At 46.8% G+C, this 19891-nt stretch overlaps 1 protein-coding gene across 1 annotated transcript in view; it reads left to right on the plus strand.

Moving 5' to 3' along the window:
• Window positions 1-19518, plus strand: part of PRKN (parkin RBR E3 ubiquitin protein ligase) — a 1209190-nt gene extending 1189672 nt beyond the window's left edge. Inside the window, exons 12-13 of the mRNA XM_070461506.1 lie at window positions 9965-10082; window positions 16902-19518. Of these exons, the coding sequence (XP_070317607.1) occupies window positions 9965-10082; window positions 16902-17014 (231 nt within the window). The 3' untranslated portion in view covers window positions 17015-19518. The remainder of the gene's footprint in view (window positions 1-9964; window positions 10083-16901) is intronic.
• Window positions 19519-19891: the final 373 nt, after the last annotated feature.

Here is a 19891-nt window from a genome sequence, read left to right on the forward strand (position 1 = left end):
ACAGACCCAGGAGCTGTGGTCATCAGTAAGTGAACTATATGACCTCTCCAAGACGTGCTTTCCTCGTCTGTAATGAGATGTTGTAAAACCAAAAGGATTTAGTGAATAACGCACGCATCATCCTAGCACGGAGCCTGACCAATCACCGTGTACACTCAGCACAGTATTCTTTCTTCATCCGTCCTCATCCCAGTACACACACGCCCCCACGAGTTTACACCAGGCTGCAGAGATTAGACGCACACCTCCAAGACAACCTCTGCCAGAGCACACACACGCGCACACACACACATACACGATTCCTTGTATCTGTGCTGACTGCAGTGTATGCAGATGTCCTGCTACTTCTCAAAGGGTCGTCCACAGACCACCTGCTTGAGCATCACTCGGGAACATGGCGAGACCCACGGATCCAGGGACTTTCCTGATGTTCCAGTGACTGTGGCCCTGAGCTTCCAATGCAGGGGGCCCAGATCCAGTCCTGTTTAAAAAAAAACAAACAGGTAAATGAATTGTAAAAACCCTAGTGATCCAGAAACTGGGAGGAGACTGCTGGCTTTGGGGGCGGGAGTTGAGGTGCGGGGGGTCTACAGCAATCAGAGTTTGAACAGGTCCTCCAGGTGCTCCCCCGGGCCAAGAGCCACAGCTGTGCTGACTTGTCAGCGCTACAGGGCGGGGACTTCTTTTGTCTGCGTATTCTCTTTTGTTTACATATTCCCAGTACCTAGAACAGTGCCTGGCACATCGCAGGCATCCACCACATGTTTGCTGAATGAAGGGGTTTCTGTGCCAGCTCAACAAAAAAAAATAACAGCCGGCTTTGTACCAGAATATCTGCACTTTACACAAAGGACAGGATTGTTCTCTGCTTCATCTCCCTCTTTGCATCAGGGATGCCTCCACATTCCAGCTCCTGTCTGCCTTGATCATTTTAGCCTTGACCGACTGGAGCGATCCGTGAACTCAAGACCTCCATCATCCAACATCCAGCTCAGCCTACCTTCCTCACCCTGCTGCAGACTTCCCCCATTTGCCAATTTGTGACTTCTTCAACACAAAGAACTTTAAAATTCCTATTAATTGACACCCTCATTAATAATCTTACAGCTTAATATTTAGGCTGTCCACTTTCCCCATCCATCTCAAAACATGCTCACAAACATTATTTATGTTCCTTCTGCTCCATGAAGCAGACCGAGGTCCCAAGGGGCAGGCAGGGCTGTGTCAGATCTAATCCCCCAGTTGTGCCTCGTACTGATCGCACTAAGAGCAGAAATGACCTCTGGGACTGTCATCGTCAAGCATATCCTTCCAGACCGAATCTGACAGCGTGGCCTGGGAGGTCTGGAACTCAGTGCTGGGAGTATAGCCTGGCAGCTCTGCCTGCCCACTGCCAGATGCTCCATTACATTCTAGCACTTAAGTGATTTCCTTCTAAATACACATGGAGACACAGACACATTCGGAGTATTTCCTGACTAAGTATGTTTATGATATAAACTAATGCTATGTAAATGCACAGCTGCTGTGCTGTTCGCAGTGACGTCAGTCGTGTCCCACTCTTTGTGACCCCATGAATCGTAGCCCACTAGGCTCCTCTGTCCATGGGCTCTCCAGATAAGAATACTGGAGGGGGCTGCCATTTCTTCCTCCAAGGGATCTTCCCCACCCAAGGAATGAACCCCTGTCTCCTGCCTCTCCTGTATTGTAGGCAAATTCTTTACCGGTGAGCCACTGGGGAAGCCCGTAAATACATAGATCCCCACAAAAAGTTCAGTTCAGTTCAGTCACTCAGTCATGTCAGACTCTTTGCAACCCCATGGAGCATAGCACGCCAGGCCTCCCTGTCCATCACCAACTCCCAGAGTTTACCCAAACTCATGTCCATTGAGTCGGTGATGCCATCCAACCATCTCATCTTCTATCATCCCCTTCTCCTCCCGTCTTCAATCCTTCCCAGCATCAGGGTCTTTTCAAATGAGTCAGCTCTTCACATCAAGTGGCCAAAGTATTGGAATTTCAGCTTCAACATCAGTCCTTCCAATGAACACCCAGGACTGAGCTCCTTTAGGATGGACTGGTTGGATCTCCTTGCAGTCCAAGGGACTCTCAAGAGTCTTCTCCAACACCACAGTTCAAACAGAGAGAGTGATAAATATTAATAGTTCCAAGAATCTTTGTGCCTGAAAGGGAACGGCTGTGTTCCAACTCACCGGCAGGGGGCGCGCTGCTCACAAGCAGTGCTCTTGGACTAGAATATTTGTCAGCAGGGACCACTACTCTCTGCAAAGGCGGGAGTTTTCATTTAAAGATGAAAACTATCTGGGCATTCAGCTTTGATGATAAAGGCAACACTTCACAGTTGGCGCTCACCTGAAAACATTCTCATCTGATTAAAGCTAACTAATTTCAGAAATTAATGGCAATCAGATCCTTTTTGGAAAACAGATTTAAATTGACTTTTAGAATTAGGACATTTGTTGTTGTTTAGTCACTAAGTTGTGTCCAACTCTTAGCGACCCCATGGACTATAGCCTGCCAAGTTCCTCCGTCCATGGGATACCCAGGCAAGATTACTGAAGTGGGTTGCCATGCCCTCCTCCAGGGGGTCTTCCTGACCCAGGGATGGAACCCCCCCTCCTGCCTTGGCAGGTGGAGTCTTTCCTGCTGAGCCATCAAGGAAGCCCCAGGGTAAACAGGTATCGCTAGTAAGTTTCCTAAAGCTGGAGAGATGCCAGGCCTGCGAGCAGCCTCTCAAGTTGTTCCGCTGTTCAGTGCCTCAGTCGTCTCCGACTGTTTGTGACCCCACGCACTGCAGCACACCAGGCTTCCCTGTCCGTCGCTATCTCCCAGAGCTTGCTGAAATTCCTTTCCATTGAGTCAGCAATGCCATCCAACCATCTCATCCTCTGTTGTCCCCTTCTCCTCCCGCCTTCAATCTTTCCCAGCATCAGGGTCTTTTCCAATGAGTCAGCTCTTTGCATCAGGTGGCCAAAGTATTGGAGTTTTAGCTTCAGCATCAGTCCTTCCAATGAATATTCAGGACTGGTTTCCTTTAGGATGGACTGGTTGGATCTCCTTGCAGTCCAAGGGACTCTCAAGTGTCTTCTCCAACACCACAGTTCAAAAGCATCAATTCTTCGGTGCTCAGCTTTCTTCACAGTCCAACTCTCACATCCATACATGACCACTGGAAAAACCATAGCCTTGACCAGATGGACCTTTGTTGGCAAAGTAATGTCTCTGCTTTTTAATATGCTATCTAGGTTGGTCATAACTTTCCTTCCAAGGAGTAAGCGTCTTTTAATTTCATGGCTGCAGTCACCATTGGCAGTGATTTTGGAGCCAAAAAAAATAGTCTGCCACTGTTTCCACTGTCTCCCCATCTATTTCCCATGAAGTGATGGGACCAGATACCATGATCTTAGTTTTCTGAATGTTGAGATTTAAGCCAACTTTTTTACTCTCCTCTTTCACTTTCATCAAGAGGCTTTTTAGTTGCTCTTCACTTTCTTCCATAAGGGTGGTGTCATCTGCATATCTGAGGTTATTGATATTTCTCCCGGCAATCTTGATTCCAGCTTGTGCTTCTTCCAGCCCAGCGTTTCTCATGATGTACTCTGCGTATAAGTTAAATAAGCAGGGTGACAATATACAGCCTTGATGTATTCCTTTTCCTATTTGGAACCAGTCTGTTGTTCCATTGTAGTGCTAGCTGTTGCTTCCTGACCTGCATACAGGTTTCTCAAGAGGCAGATCAGGTGATCTAGTGTTCCCATCTCCTTCAGAATTTTCCACAGTTTATTGTGATCCACACAGTCGAAGGCTTTGGCGTAGTCAATAAAGCAGAAATAGATGTCTTTCTGGAACTCTCTTGCTTTTTCGATGATCCAGCAGATGTTGGCAATTTGATCTCTGGTTTGCCTGCCTTTTCTAAAACCAGCTTGAACATCTGGAAATCTCGGTTCATGTATCGCTAAAGCCTGGCTTGGAGAATTTTGAGCATTACTTTACTAGCCTGTGAGATGAGTGCAATTGTGCAGTAGTTTGAGCATTCTTTTGGATTGCCTTAGGGATTGGAATGAAAACGGACCTTTTCCAGTCCTGTGGCCACTGTTGAGTTTTCCAAATTTGCTGGCATATTGTGTGCAGCACTTTCACAGCATCATCTTTCAGGATTTGAAATAGCTCAACTGGAATTCCATCACATCCACTAGCTTTGTCAGTGATCCCATAGCAGTGGGTACATCCAACCACTACTTGCCATCATTCCAGAAGGATTTGGACATCAGTACCAAGGATGCTCATAAAGGATGCTCTGAAAGATGTCAGTGAAGAGGCTCGGTGACAGCACTTTTCCCCCTGGGAATTGAGAGTCGAAGGTCAAACACAGTCGCCTGGACACAGAGGACCCACTAGAAGGATGACCCAGCGCTTGCTTCTTGGGCCCGCAGCAGTGAGGTGGGCCCCTGACTATCCTGCTTCCAGTGGACCCAGCTGGGCGAAGCGAAAGAAGCAAGAATGATGTTGACGCAGGTGTGGAGGCCCCGAGGGCATTGTGGTGCTCTCGGGGGCTATATTCTCCCCATGAGGAAGGAAGCCAGCAGCCGGGGGCAGCGGGCTGGGCAGTGAGGCAAGCAGAGATGAAAAGGACGAGGAAAAGCCAGCCTCGGCTCTGACCGTCGCGGCGTCATCCACGTCGCCTTGAGAGCAGCTGCAACAGCTCAGGCAGAAGTGAGGGCCAGCCTCGGGGTCCTGAGCAGAGCAGGCGGTGGGGGGCGGGGTGTGGGGGTGCTGCTGGGCTCCGAGGAGCCGACACCTACCCCGCGGCCTCAGCCTGGAGAACCGCTCTGTGGCCTTGCCACGGCCTTCAGCCCGGAGTCCTCTTTGCTGTTTGCCACATCACAGTAAAGGGCTTCCTGGGTGGCTCAGTTGTTAAAGAATCTGCCTGCTAACGCAGGAGACCTGGGTTCGATCCCTGAGTAAGGAAGTTCCCCTGGAGAAGGAAATGGCAACCCACTCCAGTATTCTTGCCTGGAAAATCCCATAGCCAGAGGAGCCTGGCGGGCTACAGTCCATGGGGTCGCAAAGAGTCAGACACGACTGAGCATCTGAGCACAGAGGAAATGCAAACTATTTACACAGAGAATAATAGTTTATCAGACCTTGTTGGATAAACAGCAACGTTCTACTTCGACTACCCTGGGGGTCCAGTGGTTTAGAATCTGCCTCCTGATGCAGGGAGCCTGGGTTCAATCCCTGGTGCAGGAACTAAGATCCCACCTGCCACAGGGCAACCAAGCCCGCGCAAAGCATTGAAGACCCAGTGCAGCCAAAATAAAAATAATAAATAAAATTTTAAAAGCACTGGCCGCAGACCAGGTCTAAATATTAAAAAAGCAAAAACAGTAAGCTCCTACTGTTTAGCACAGGTAACTATATTCAATATCTGGTGATAAACCATAATGGAAAAGAATATGGAAAGAATATATATGTATATCTGAGCCCAGCTTTCCTTATAGTCCAACTCGAACATCCATACATGACTACTGGAAAAACCATAGCTTTGACTAGATGGACCTTTGTTGGCAAAGTAATGTCTCTGCTTTTTAATATGCTGTCTAGGTCAGCCATAACTTTTCTTCCAAAGAGTGTCTTTTAATTTCATGGCTGCAGTCACCACCTGCAGTGATTTTTAAACTACAGTTGATTTGTAATATTGTGTTAGTTTCAGTTGTGCAGCAAAATGATTGAGCTATGCATGTATCAGTTGTGTGATCAGTCTCTCAGCCACGTCTGATTCTTTGTGACTCTGTGGACTACAGCCCTCCAGGCTCCTCTGTCCATGGGATTTCCCAGGCAAGAATACTGGAGTGGGTTGCTATTTCCTCTTCCAGGGGATCTTCCCGACCCAGGGGTAAAGCCTGTGTCTCCTGCCTGTCCTGCACCAGCAGGTGAATTCTCTACCATTGCGCCATGGGGGAATCCTTCAATATACGTGTGTGTGTGTGTGTGTGTGTGTGTGTGTGTAAATACATATTCTTTTTCAGGTTCTTTTCCATTACAGGTTACTATAAGATATTAAATATAGTTCTCTGTGCTATACAGTGAATCTCTGTTGTTTATCTATTTTATATGTAGTAGGCGTATCTGTCAATCCCCAACTCCTAATTTATCCCTCCCCTCCCCTCTTTCTCCATTGGTAACCATAAGTTTGTTCTCTGTGCCTGTGAGTCTGTTTCTTTTTTTGTAAATAAGTTCATTTGTATTACTAAGTGTATTTATTTTGTACTCTGCCCCTGGTCATTCCAGTATCCACAACCTTTGCGGGTCAGATTCTGCAGTTTTGCATTTCTGCCACTTTCTCTCATGGTAGCTTGTTTTCTCCTGTATTTGGTGACTTTTTAAAAATTGTGATCCCAGGTTTCTTGGAATTTTATTTGTGTGGGGTTTTTTTTTTTTGTTTGTTTGTTTGTTTTTGAGGTTTGGCTTTTTAAAGAGCATTACTCTACAGAAAATATTTTTGCTTCAGCTAGGTTCTTGGCTATACTGTCAAATTAACTTTTTGGCATGAGGCTTTTTTAAACCTTAATCAGGTGGTATGAATTCTTTTCACAGATTTCTGTACACGAGGCTTGTATGCATGTGTGTAAGCAAAGAATGTGAAGATCCACCTTCCACCTTGCTCTGGCCCAGGTTCCACCTCTGCTTGTAAAGACCAAGCCCTGGGCATCCTGGGACTAGGAAAACCAGCCCACTGCCAACATCAGATTCCTCCCTCCCTAAACCAGCAGGATTTTCTCTTTCTCATCCTGAGCTTCAGGGATTTTCCTGCCATTCCCATCAAATCAACCATTTATTTAGCAAAGACGTCTCTTGCTTGCCTATTTATTTCATCCAGCATCTTTAAGTATATACACCTGGGAGCAATTACCTTTAGCATGCAGTGCGCCATATTGCTGAAAAGCGGCATTTTCAAATTAGTCTTTGGTCAGTTACATTATAAGTTTCTCTGATTTTTATGCCCCTCATAAGCAGTTTTAAACCATCACTACAGAATTACAAGCTCCTGGACCTTAACAGAAAAAAAAAAAAAGAAGCTAGGGACATAGGGTCAGGGAAGACATGCACTTGAAATCCAAACCTACTTATTAAATCTCGCGGCATTCTCATTCATCACAGCTTTATCACTAGGCTGTCGGCCAGGAATAGTCTTTACGTTGTCCCAGAGCCAAAGGAAGTCCTCTGTGACCTGCGGTTGCTTCTTTGTATTAAACTGACTCTGCTTTATTCTAAGTGTTCACAAATCACGTGACACCCTCTGAGTTATAAAGGACATTTACCTTTGTGAACAGGAGAGCCGATTAAGAGAAAGGAATTGGTTTCACCTCAATGACCACCATCGGGGATGTGCCCTTCTTGGCTCACAGGGTCCTATTCCAGACGACGGTTCAGTTGGCACCTTCATGGGCTGTGCCATTTGTTCGTTGACTCAGCTAAAAGTACTGAGCGCCCCCTGGGTGCAGGCCACTGTGCCAGACACTGGGGGGACAAGGAAGACACAACCATGACCTTGGCATTGGATGAATTCACTTTCTGTTGGAAGTAACAGAAACATAAATACTCGTTACCAGGAAACCATTAAATGCTGCATCTGAGATGTAAAGACGGTCATTTCCCTTCTAAGTGTGTTATTCGTGAAGTCGCTCAGTCACATCCGACTCTTTGCAACCCCATGGACTGTATGTAGCCAGCCAGGCTCCTCTGTTCATGGGATTCTCTAGGCAAGAGTACTGGGTTGCCAATTCCTCCTCCAGGGGATTTTCCTGATCCAGGGAATGAATCTGTGACTCCTGCTTAGCATGCTGATTCTTTACTCCTGAGCCACCAAGGAAGCCCATTTACTTCCTAATACTTCATTCATTCTTTTAAGACTGAAAACTTAAATGTTCCAAAAATCTGTAGACTCTGATGATGACAGGATACCAGCTGGATTGGCATCTGGGGTGAAGGCTCCACCCCCCAGAGTCCGTACCTGACCTTGGTCCCTCTCGGGGCTGCGGTTTCAGGGGACGGTTGCTGTACTTACTGAGGCAGACATTTCTGACCACAGCGACCCCACACCTCTGGCTCTCACTGTCTTCACTCTCACCGTGTAGAAGACCTGCTAAGAAGCAACGGTGCTGGGCAGAGTTTGATCCTCAAAGTGCAAGGCTCTGGGCTAGAGCCCAGCGTATGAGCATCTCTGCTTTGGGTTTCCACCCTCCAGGTTTCCCAAATCTTTGCATTCAGTCGACCCCGGTACTGTTTTATACAAGGTGAGCATCCTGACACCCGGCCCTTGGCCTTTTTACTACTCAGAAGCTTCCTTGGTTTGACATCTGCCTGTCTTCTCCAGGTTACCATGAGGATCCACTGAAATGAAGGAAGTCAAACTGCAAAACATAATGTGCTATAAATGTATAACGCTTTATCAATGTTATTATTAGAGTAATATCAGAGTGTTAGAGCATTTTGTATTATACAGTTTCTTTACTAACTGATACTTAAGTCATTTTTAGTAGTGTCTAAACCTAAAAATGGGCTTCCCACCTGTCAGTACAGGAGATATAAGAGACATGGGTTTAATCCCTGGGTCGGGAAGATCCCCTGGAGGAGGGCATAGCAACCCACTCCAGTATTCTTGCCTGGAGAATCCCATGGACAGAGGAGCCTGGCAGGCTGCAGTCCACAGGGCTGCAAAGAGTTGGACGCCAGTGAAGCAACTTAGCACGCAAGCAACCTAAAAATAGGCCTGGGAATGTTTTAAGAGTCATCACAGATTAATAAAATGACTCGCATGTTTGTATTAATTTTAAAACATAGAAGAAAATTTTAAAATTCCGTAGAGGCCAAGATGGAGGGGTTTTGTTTGGATTACCATGTGATATATATTTCTAGACTGCAGAGCTCTTGTACTGAATCCAAAAATGTCCCAGCTCTTTCGTTGCACGTGTCACTCAACATTGAAATAAGTGAAGAGATTGTAGTGTCTGAACAGAATATCTGCGGTGGCGCCTTGGAAATCCCTCCTCCTTTCTGTGGTCTGAGTCAGGGATAAGTCATTCCTCTGATGTGAATGACATTACCATTTCTGAGAGCTGGTTGTAGAGGCCCAGGTCATTCAGAGCAGCACTTAGGGGGTGTCAGACACTTGTTTTTTGCGTCTTTAAAGACATTAACCCACTTGATCCTCAGTACAAAGCACTAGACAGGTCGGTTTCCATCTGAGATGGGAACTTTCAGGGAGTTATGCAGGGTTCCCAAACCCGCCTACCCAGGGAGGGATTTGAACCCAGGCAGCTGGCTCCAAGGGCCCATCTTGACCTCTGGCTGTTCCTGGCTCCTGCTGCAGTCTCCTCTGCCTCATCAGCTTCATCTCCCTCTTCCTGCCCCGTCTCATCGGCGACCACATTCCTGTCCAGGTGCAGGAATGCAAGATAGTAAGACGTAGAAGAAAGCTGAAAAGTGAAGATTTTGGAGTCACAGACTCTCCTACCTATCAGCCTCGGGCAGTGGTTTAACTTGTCTAATCCTCAGTGTAAAATTAAACCTAGTACACACACCCGATGAGACATCTCACTAGAAGGGTTTCAGAGCCTGTCTCACCTTGCCCACCTATTCAGCACCCGAGAGATGTTATTTATCACAGGTAGTCAAAACTGCACAAAGCAGGAGCTCAAGCCACAGAGCCACACGGTCTTTTCTTGGCTTGTAAGCACGGGCCACGTGCCAAGAAAACCGTGTCAGGGCCTGTCCCGGCACGGCCAGGAACCGTCCACCACTTGTCGGGTGAGTTTCCCTCTGAGCTTCTTGCCTGAAGGCACCTCCATGTCTAAGAATTTCCAGGACAGAGTTTCAAGGAACCCGTGTCCAGCCCAGCATGAAGGTCTGACCGTCTCCTTCCTCTGTCTTCTCTCCCCAGGCCTACAGAATCGATGAGAAGGCAGCAGAGCAGGCCCGGTGGGAGGAAGCCTCCAAAGAGACAATCAAGAAGACCACCAAGCCCTGTCCCCGCTGCCACGCGCCTGTAGAAAAAAACGGTGAGTCGGGCTGGCCGGAGGGCGAGGGCGCGCCGGGCTCCTCTCGGAGGGCGGCAGAGAAGTCAGGATCTGCAAGGGCTTGCTAGCTGGGGAGCCCATCGCTGGGGCTTTGGGGCCACCTGGCCAGGCTTTGAATCTCAGCTCCCACGTCAAGCTTCTTAACCCCCTAAACCGCAAGTCCTGGTCTGTAAAATAGAAAAGCTAATAACAGAAGTTGAACCACAACTATAGGATCAGGTGGCAGGATGGATGGCGAATGCTTCCCCGGTGCCTGGCATAGAGAGAGCGCTCCAGAAACACGAACTGCCCTTACCTTACTTATTATTAACACTACGGAACTCTCCTGGAGAAGGAAATGGCAACCCACTCCAGTGGCCTGGCCTGGAGAATCCCGTGGACAGGGGAGCCTGGCGGAATACAGCCGGTGGGGTCACAAAGAATGGGACGTGACTCAGTGACTGACACACAGGAAACCTCCCAGTCTGCCGTTTCCCCAGAGTGTTCTGATACTGAGGTACTCACCGGCGTGGGGCTGAGAGCTGGCCTGCTGTGAGGGAAACCCCGCCCGCAGCCCCGGCGAGGGCCCGGCAGCCTCTCTTTCCTCAGCTAAGGCCTGTATGGAAAGTCTTCTGTGGTGTTGGAGAAGACTCTTGAGAGTCCCTTGGACTACAAGGAGATCAAACCAGTCCCTCCTAAAGGAGATCAGTCCTGGGTGTTCATTGGAAGCACTGATGCTGAAGCTGAAACTCCAATACTTGGGCCACCTGATGTGAAGTGTTGACTCACTGGAAAAGACCCTGATGCTGGGAAACATTGAAGGCGGGAAGTGAAGGGGACGACAGAGGATGAGATGGTTGGAGGGTATCACCGGCTCGATGGACATGAATGTGGGCACACTCTGGGAGATGGTGAGGGACAAGGAAGTCTGGCATGCTGCGGTCCACGGGGTGGCAGAGAGTCAGACATGGAGTGGCAGAGAGTCAGACATGATGAGCGGCTGAACAACAGCCCCCGAAGACAAATGTGGGAGCACCATAGGTTAAGTCCCTAGAATGTATCCACTGAGTCATGGTTATTCCTTCATGATCTGGAACGTTCCTGGGTCTGCAGCAGCCTGGCCCTGACCTGTAAAGAAAAGACAGCAACAGAATCAGAGGAAAGAGCCTTGCTGGTCCTCAGGGACTGAGCAGGGTTAAGAAAGCAGCCCAGGCCTTTTCACCAGAGAGCAGGCGCAGTGCTGAGAAGCATGGGCCGGTGTTCTGTCTCATGGGTCCTTAAAGGATGTAGATTCAACAGTAAGGGACCCGCTCTGCTATTTTCAAAGGCCAGGAACCCTGGCTGTCTATCCCCTGGGGCCCAGAAGGGCACCTGATGAATAAATACCCTGTTGAATGTAAAACGAGGTAGGAAAGGAGAGAGACACATACCTAGATACTTTTCTAAAATACGGTGGAGAAAATGAGCTGGAGAAAGACCCTGGGGTTAAGACCCTGGGCTTGCTGGTGGAGATGGTGCCTGAGCCCAGAATGAGAATCAGTGTCACGAGGCAAGCAAGCATACAGGCAGCCAGCAGGTGCAAAGGTGGCAAGTGTGAACGGTCCACACGGTGTGTGCAAGAAGCCCAGCTTGTTCCTGGGTGAGGACGAGGAGCCTCGGCTGAAGCAGGTGGGTGCAGTATAGGGCCCTGCGTGACCCCAGGGGCTTGGACTCGATTCGCCAAAGTAGGTCGCCACTGCAGGGCCGGAAACCCACCTGCTCAGATCAGCCTTGAGTCAGACCACACCTGCACCCCCAGAAGATGGAATCGAAGGCGTCAAGTGCTTCCTGACCGTAGCAGTGTTTCCTAATCTGGCTCTTTCTATGCAATATTGTGATGGACAGACTGTAATCATGGAGAGCACTGATGTTTCACCTATAGGCTTTTTTTTTTTTTTAATGTTCTACAACTGCTTTTAACTTTCACAGAATGTGTGTTCACTTTACCATCTCCAGCACAGCATATCCAGGATCCTCACCATACACACAAATCTGTCTTTTGGAATTCTGATCACTGGCGCAAGGCCCAGGGCCACATGGCCCTAACCCTACAGAGTTTTACAGAGTTTTCTCAGAGTCAATAAAAGAGTGAAAACCTGGGGCACATGCAAGTGTTCTTTAGGGCCGCAGGGACAGGCAAGCTTTCAAAGAACAAGGTAGAGCTAAATATATTTAAAAAATGAAAAGTGCATAGGACATATTGTTGAGCAAAAAGTGCTTCATTTGCAATTTTGTGTAGAGTGTGATCCTGAAGAATGAAAGGAGAGGTTTATCTTTTCTCAAAATTCTGTTTGAATCAACTGGAGATAAATGACTCATGTTTAGAAAGAGCCAGGCAGGGGCAGAAAGTCTAAGAGACTGAGATTAAGCAGAACTGGATTTAATTTCAAGGAAACCTGATTCTCCCACTGGCTTAGAGGTCATACCTATAGATTTTTAACCTATTAACTGAAAAGCTGAACCTTTCAGCTAATTCATGATAGTCCATGCTGTTCTAAAGGCTATCACCACAGCCTAAACCTAGGCTGTATTAGAAAAGCTAGTTTCCTTTGGAAAACTGTAAAGCTCTATAGAATGTAAAGAATTTTTCATTCAATTTTTTAAAATTAAAGAAAAAAGAGAAAACATTTTATGTAACAGTGCAAAGGGGGAGACAATCTCTAATATTCTAAGTAGGGTGAGCCCTAATCAGTGGGATAAATGATCACATGTTTCTAACACTGAAAGTTATATATAACTAGTTTTTTTTTTAAAAGAAAAGCTAGTTTCATGATAGTTTTCCACCTAAATGTTTCATATTTAACTGAATTCCAGAAGAGTAGTTCTTCCTTCAGCAAGGCTGTCATGATCATGAGAATTCTCACCATTTTATACGCAGGCTAAACCTTTGCACTTGCTCCTATAACACCCTTCAACCTCCAGAAGTTCTTTCGTCACTTCTACCAGTTCCATCTCAAACCAGTGAGATCCTGGTTCCCTTCCCTGCTCAATAAGGGTCTGTTGCCGGTTAAATCTGCCTTCAGCTTGTTCCAGAACGTCAGCTCTCTCATCAAATCTGATGGCAGAATGGCCAGCCCAGGCCATGGTGTTGGCTCTGCACAGCCTGGGCTTTCCACAGTTTGAGCATCGTCAGGAGACAGGGTTCTCTAAGAAGAAAGCCAGATTTTCTCCATCCAAATATCCACAAATCAGTGTGACATCAGGGACTTCCCCGGTGGCTCAGATGGTAAAGCGTCTGCTTACAATTCGGGAGACCTGGGTTCAATCCCTGGGTTGGGAAGATATCCTGGAGAAGGAAATGGCAACCCATTCTAATGCTCTTGCCTGGAGAATCCCATGGACAGAGAAACCTGGTAGGCTACAGTCCATGGGGTCACAAGGAGTCGGACACAACTGAGCAACATTTACTTATAAGCTGGTGAGATTTTTAGAGTTGAAGGCCCTGACGTTTCTCCATTTTATGGGGTCTAGAATATTCCTTCTGTATTACATACCAGGAAGAAAAGAGAGTTAACAAAATGATTGTCTTCTCTCCTGCTGTTTCCTTTTTTCTTATTCTGCTGTGCCATTGTGAGTCCAGATTCTAGAATAAAGTCTCACTTGTTAATGCTAGTGTTCAAGACCCATTAAGATTTCAGTGTAATAGGAAAAATTCTCAGGCTTTCATTCAGCCTCCCTTTAATATTCAGCTAATTTGAACGCATTGCTTAAGCATTCTTTATGATATTCCAGAAAATTTTAAGTGATTATACAGTATTACACTATTATATTATTGAAATCCTAAGTGCACAGTCAGTAAATATGTGTTGAAAATACTCAATCCTGTAATTGTGTAATCCTAATTGGGAAATATTAAAAGTATCACAATGAGTTTTTCCCTTTATTTTCCACATATGTAAATGCTTAAATGCCCTTTAAAGCAAACCAAAAAGAAGTAGAAAAGTATGGGATTTTAAATACCCTTCAGTTAGCCTGAAACAAATGCCTGTAGTTACATATTCATAAATATTTTATATTAGTGCAAGTTCTCATGCCAAGCTTTTAATATAAAAACGAGACAGCCCTGAAGCAATTATTTGGAAAATTTGGCAAGGAAAAAAAATGGCTTAACAAGATAATTGGTAAAATTGAATAACGGAGCGCATTCAATGCTAAGTGAGATTCAAGCAAAGAAACCACCTCTGCCTGGATTGTCTGGGAGATTCACTCACAAACAGTTCTCTGCATACAATTTTATACAAATAATGTTCCCTTCATGTCACAGCAGACTTGCCGTCTGATCCCCAGACGCAAATGAAGAATGCAGTTAACAAACTGGGGAGGTGGGGAATCCCAAAATAAGTCCCCAAATAAGGGACTTTTCATTTCGTCCTGGAAAGGCCCTGTTTCCTGAATGAAGGAACGTGGCAATCACTCAGATCTTGGCCAAACCTCTGGCTTCACACTGTTTGTTTCTTTTCGGCTGTGTTGGGTCTTCCTTGTTGGAGCCGGGCGTTTCTCCAGTTGCGGGTGTGCGGGCTTCTCGCTGCGGGGGCTTCCCCTGCTGCAAAGCCCCGGCCCTAGGACACGTGGGCTTCGCGCGTTGCGGCTCGTGGCCCACAGAGCACAGGCTCAACCAACGGCGGTCACACGGGCTTAGTCCGCCGTGGCATTGGGGTCTTCCTGGGTCAGGAATCAAAACCGTGTCTCCGGCCCTGGCAGGCGGATTCCTTCCCAGGGAGCCACCGGGGAAGAAGTACTCAACCCTGAGAAAGTTCTGCAGCCAGCCAAGACCCTTAGTCTCACAAGGCGCTTTGGAGGAGTAAATGGCATAACAGTTGGAGGGCACCTACCGCTATTCATTACTTTCTCACTGCCCTCACCTTGGGGGTCTCCCTGGTAACTTGGGTGGTAAAGAATCCACCTGCGATGCAGAGTACATCATGCAAAAGGCCAGGCTGCAGGAAGCACAAGCTGGAATCAAGATTGCCAGGAGAAATATCAACAACCCTCAGATATGCACGTGATACCACTCCGATGGCAGAAAATGAAGAGGAACTAAAGAGCTTCTTGATGAGAGTGAAAAAGGAGAGCAAAAAAGCTGGCTTAAAACTCAACATTCAAAAGCTAAGATCATGGCATCCAGTCCCATCACTTCATGGCAAATAGATGGGGAAAAAGTGAAAACAGTGGCAGATTTTATTTTCTTGGGCTCCAAAATCACTGTAGATGGTGACTGCATTCATGAAATTAAAAGACTCTTGCTCCTCAGAAGAAAAGCTATGACAAACCTAGACAGCATATTAAAAAGCAGAGACATCACTTTCCTGATAAAAGTTCATATAGTCAAAGCTATGGTTTTTCCAATAGTCATGTATGGATGTGAGAGCTGTACTATAAAGAAGGCTGAGGACCAAAGAATTGATGCTTTTGAACTGTGGTGTTGGAGAAGACTCTTGAGGCTCCCTTGGACTGCAAGGGGTTCCAACCAGTCCATCCTAAAGAAAATCAGTCCTGAATATTCATGCGGAAGCTGAAGCCCCAATACTTTGGCCACCTGATGGGAAGAGCCAACTTATTGGAAAAGACGCTGATGCTGGGAAAGATTGAGGGCAGGAGGAGAAGGGGACGACAGAGGATGAGATGGTTGGATGGCATCACCGACTCAGTGGGCACAAGATTGAGCATACTCTGGGAGATGATGACGGACAGGGAGGCCTGGCGTGCTGCAGTCCATGGGGTCACAAAGAGTCAGACATGACTCACCAACTGAACAACAACAATCCTCATCTTAATACAATTTTGAATAGCACGAAGGATCGTATTCACTATTAAATGCTTTTTTTTTTAATTTTTTTTTATTAGTTGGAGGCTAATTACTTTACAATATTTGTAGTGGTTTTTGTCATACATTGACATGAATCAGCCATGGATATACATGTATTCCCCATCCCGATCCCCCCTCCCACCTCCCTCTCCACCCGACCCCTCTGGGTCTTCCCAGTGCACGAGGTCCAAGCACTTGTCTCATGCATCCAACCTGGGCTTTTAAAACAGCTGTCCCAACTCCTGTATTATGAATGTTTTCAAGCCAAGTAACACTGAAGAAATGATAAAAATTACTCATGGTTTATATTAACATTATTATTTATTAAATTGCTAAATACATTATTGTATACATAAAATATTAAATTTACTATATATTTAAGTAAGGAATTGACCCCTGGCTGTGAAACACAAAGTGTTTGCTTTTAAAACCCATCTCAAGAAAAGTCAGTAAACTCAGATTTATGAATAAAGTTTGTCTTCGATGAACGTGGCATGCTTCAATCTCAAACCATTTCTTTTCTTAAAAAACATTCATTTATCTTTATTTTGGCTGTGCTCGGTTTCAGTTGCAACATAGGAGAATTTTAGTCCTGGCATGTGGGATCTGGTTCCCTGACCAAGGATGAAACCCGGGCTCCCTCCATTGGGAAGCATGGAGTCTTAGCCACTGGACAAGCAGGGAAATCCTCATTTAAAAAAAAAAAATGTATTGGCGTATAATTGATTTACAGTGTTGGGTTAGTTTCAGGGACAAACTGAACCCGTCTTCTTTAGATTCTTTCCCATATAGGTTATTCACTCCGTTCTTCATGAAGGTCAGAACTTTAGCACTTGTTCTCTCTGATCTGTTTTCTTCCGTTCAGGCTCTGCCCTTCCGTTGCTTGCGGTAATTCCACGGGCAAGTCCTTCGTGGGCCCGCGGGCGGGTGTGGGAGTGTCGCCCAGGCGCTCACCCGTGTCCCCTCTCTGCCCGCAGGAGGATGCATGCATATGAAGTGCCCGCAGCCCCAGTGCCAGCTCCAGTGGTGCTGGAACTGCGGCTGCGAGTGGAACCGCGCCTGCATGGGGGACCACTGGTTCGACATGTAGCTGCGACAGCGGCCGCGCAGGCGCACTCAGCCGCCATCCTGCTGGGAAATACGCAGTGCCCTACTGTCTTCTGCTTTTCTCTAAACACATACACACACATGCACGCACGCACACACACGCACGCACCCACGCACACACACACACGCACGCACATTTCCAGTTCTTTCCAAAACCACCAAAGCAAAGTTATCGGAGAAGCTCCCAGGATCCCCGTCTCCGGGCCCCTGAGAAACAGTCGAGCTAGTGATGAGTCCAGCCGGAAGTATTCTCAAGCTCCGAAAATATACTCACAGTCAGAGCGCAGATGACTGTGCGGTTCCCCGTCTGTGTGCAGTGTCATCCGTGAGTGAATTCAAGTCAGGCTGGATAAATACACAGAGACGGATTTCTCAGACTCAATTAACCTGCTTTTTACCTTCAGCAGATATTGGGAAGAAGCCTTTGGTGGGGTGGGGAATGATTTCGAGGGACTATTACTGTGGTTCTCTGTAAGACTGCAGTGGATTCTGAGGACTTCTGCACAGCTTAAATATCAACGGACTTATTTAAATCTTCAGGGAGCATCTACTCCCAAAGAGCCACAGGCAGTAGTCAAAACTGCGTGTTTATCCTCAAGAATTCTATATTTATATCTTGCATTAATGAAACATCAACTCTGCATGAATCAGCTTGTCAACTAAGTGAGAAATTATGAAAATTAATCTGAACATTGAATGTTCAAAATGTATCTATTTGAACATTCATTCCATTTAACTCTCTGCAACTTTAGAAGTTGTTTTTCTGAAAACATTACAAAATCTAGAATTTGATTTTAAGCACTCATTTTGAGCATGAAAAATAAGCTTATACGTCTGGTTTCACTGTACATGTAATGAATAAGGTGCCTCTGAAGGAGACACCTTAGAAATGAGTTCAGTAATGATTCTCAGTGTTAACAAACACGCTGTTTATTAAAGCAGAATCTCTAAAGAAGGAACCTTTCCAGCTCGTCAGAATGAAACCAGGCGAATCAGAAGGGTCATGCTCTTTTTGTCTGCCTGGACCACGTTAATTACACTTTTTTATATCAGAGTATATTTTCTTCTGGATCTCTTTCAGATCTGATTCAAATTGCAGTTTTCAAAGCAATACGACACAAAGGGAAACTGCAACAATAACAAAAGTGCCTAGAGAGGATAAAGGGGTCACTGTGGATGAATTGTGACGTGGAATCAAAATACAATATAAGTGTAATTAACCAGGCTCAGGGCAACCCACACAGGGGCTCTGCCCACCCAGTGGGTTACTCAGAGTTCTTTTCTCCAGGATTGTAAACTCACAGGGGAATATTTCCTCACATTAGCATAGCTTGAACTGGATTGCTGATCAAGTTTTCATCCTTGTATTATGAGTCATTCGCAGTGCATCAGAGAGACGTGTTTACGCTGAATGCCACAAGCCTCCACGGCACAGTGTATGGGTGGAACAGTCTAACCGCTGTCTTTTGTTCTCATCGTCTGCCTTCTCAGAAAGGTGGTGATGGTCCCTGAGGGCGTGATCACTCTCCTGCGAGCACAGGGCTGCTTTCGGATGGATTTGGAGACTGGTAGCCACCCTCGTCTTTGTAGACATAGCACCGGAAATCCTTGCTGGAGGGAGAGAGGGGGGACGTCAGCAAGCTCCCGCAGATGTCCTGCGCCCCTGTCCCTAAGCATCCATCCAGGGACTGTCCCACCTCCCTCCCTCCCTCCGAGGTCCCGAACCTGGGACGTGATGGGTGGGAGACAGCCGTGTCAGTGGGGAAGGCGTCACGTGGCTTCACTCTGTTGAAAATCCAGCCTCCCCATTATGGCCCCGAGGCTGCCAGCTCCTGTCGGGGCGCCTATGGGTGGTACAGAGATGATGCAGAGCTGGTGCCTCAAGTGAAAAGGAGGCAGGGCACCGGACTTGAGCCTCACTTGCGGTTGGCTGGCATCAGGGATCAGCCTAGAACCCGCTGGGGGCCCACCTGCACGTTATCACCGGTCCCAGCGGCTCCTTACTCCCGACCCCGCAGGACAATCAGATGGCCCCCTCCGACGTGGGGAGCTCCCTCCACGGGTCTGAGGTTTAATGATGCTGCTGTTATTGCCTGCCCCCCGATTTGCATGGCTTGTTGGGGGTGCCGAGCTGAGCAAGGTTCGCTCCCACTTGTTCCGGCAGTAGAAGCCCTAGTTTCTCTGCTCTTTTCCTGGTGGTAGCCTTCTTTTATTCTTTTTTTTTCTTCAAAATAGCATAAATTGATTCTTAAAACAAGTTAAAGAACAAACAGCCACTGTAAATGAGGCTGAATCACAAACCACTATAAATGAACATGTCTGAGCACTAAATGGTGTCACAAAAATGTGAATCTAGCAAAAAAAAAAAAAAAAAGGAAATAAAGTCTTTACAGAAGAGTCTTTATTTTTCTCTAAGTTGTGTAAAGAAATGCTCAGCAACAGTTGTCTAGGGTCATACTCAAATTGTCAATAAAAGAACCAAAAGAGCATCTAAGTCCATCTCTGAAGATACATTGTCCATAAATACTGAGGCGGGGGAGGGCAGCCCAGGACGTGTCACCTGTGGCCAAAAAGGGTTGCCGAGTGAGCCCGTGGCCATCCTGCTCTCCATTCTGGGCTCCAGGTTAATCCTGGTGGTTTATATTCTTTCCGAAGATTTACTTATTTATTTACCTGTGTGCAGTGGTGCAGCATTGTTGCTGCGCTCTGGCTTTCTCTAGCTGCGGCGAGCGAGGACTACCCTTCCTTGCAGTGGGCAGGCTTCTGGCTGCGGCGGCTTTTGTTGCGAAGCACAGACTCCAGCCATGCGGTGGGTTTCAGTCGCTTTGGCACATGGGGTCAGCAGTTGCAGTTCCCGGGC

The sequence above is a fragment of the Odocoileus virginianus genome, chromosome 34 (genome assembly GCF_023699985.2).
Source record: "Odocoileus virginianus isolate 20LAN1187 ecotype Illinois chromosome 34, Ovbor_1.2, whole genome shotgun sequence".
Taxonomy (NCBI): Eukaryota; Metazoa; Chordata; class Mammalia; order Artiodactyla; family Cervidae; genus Odocoileus; species Odocoileus virginianus.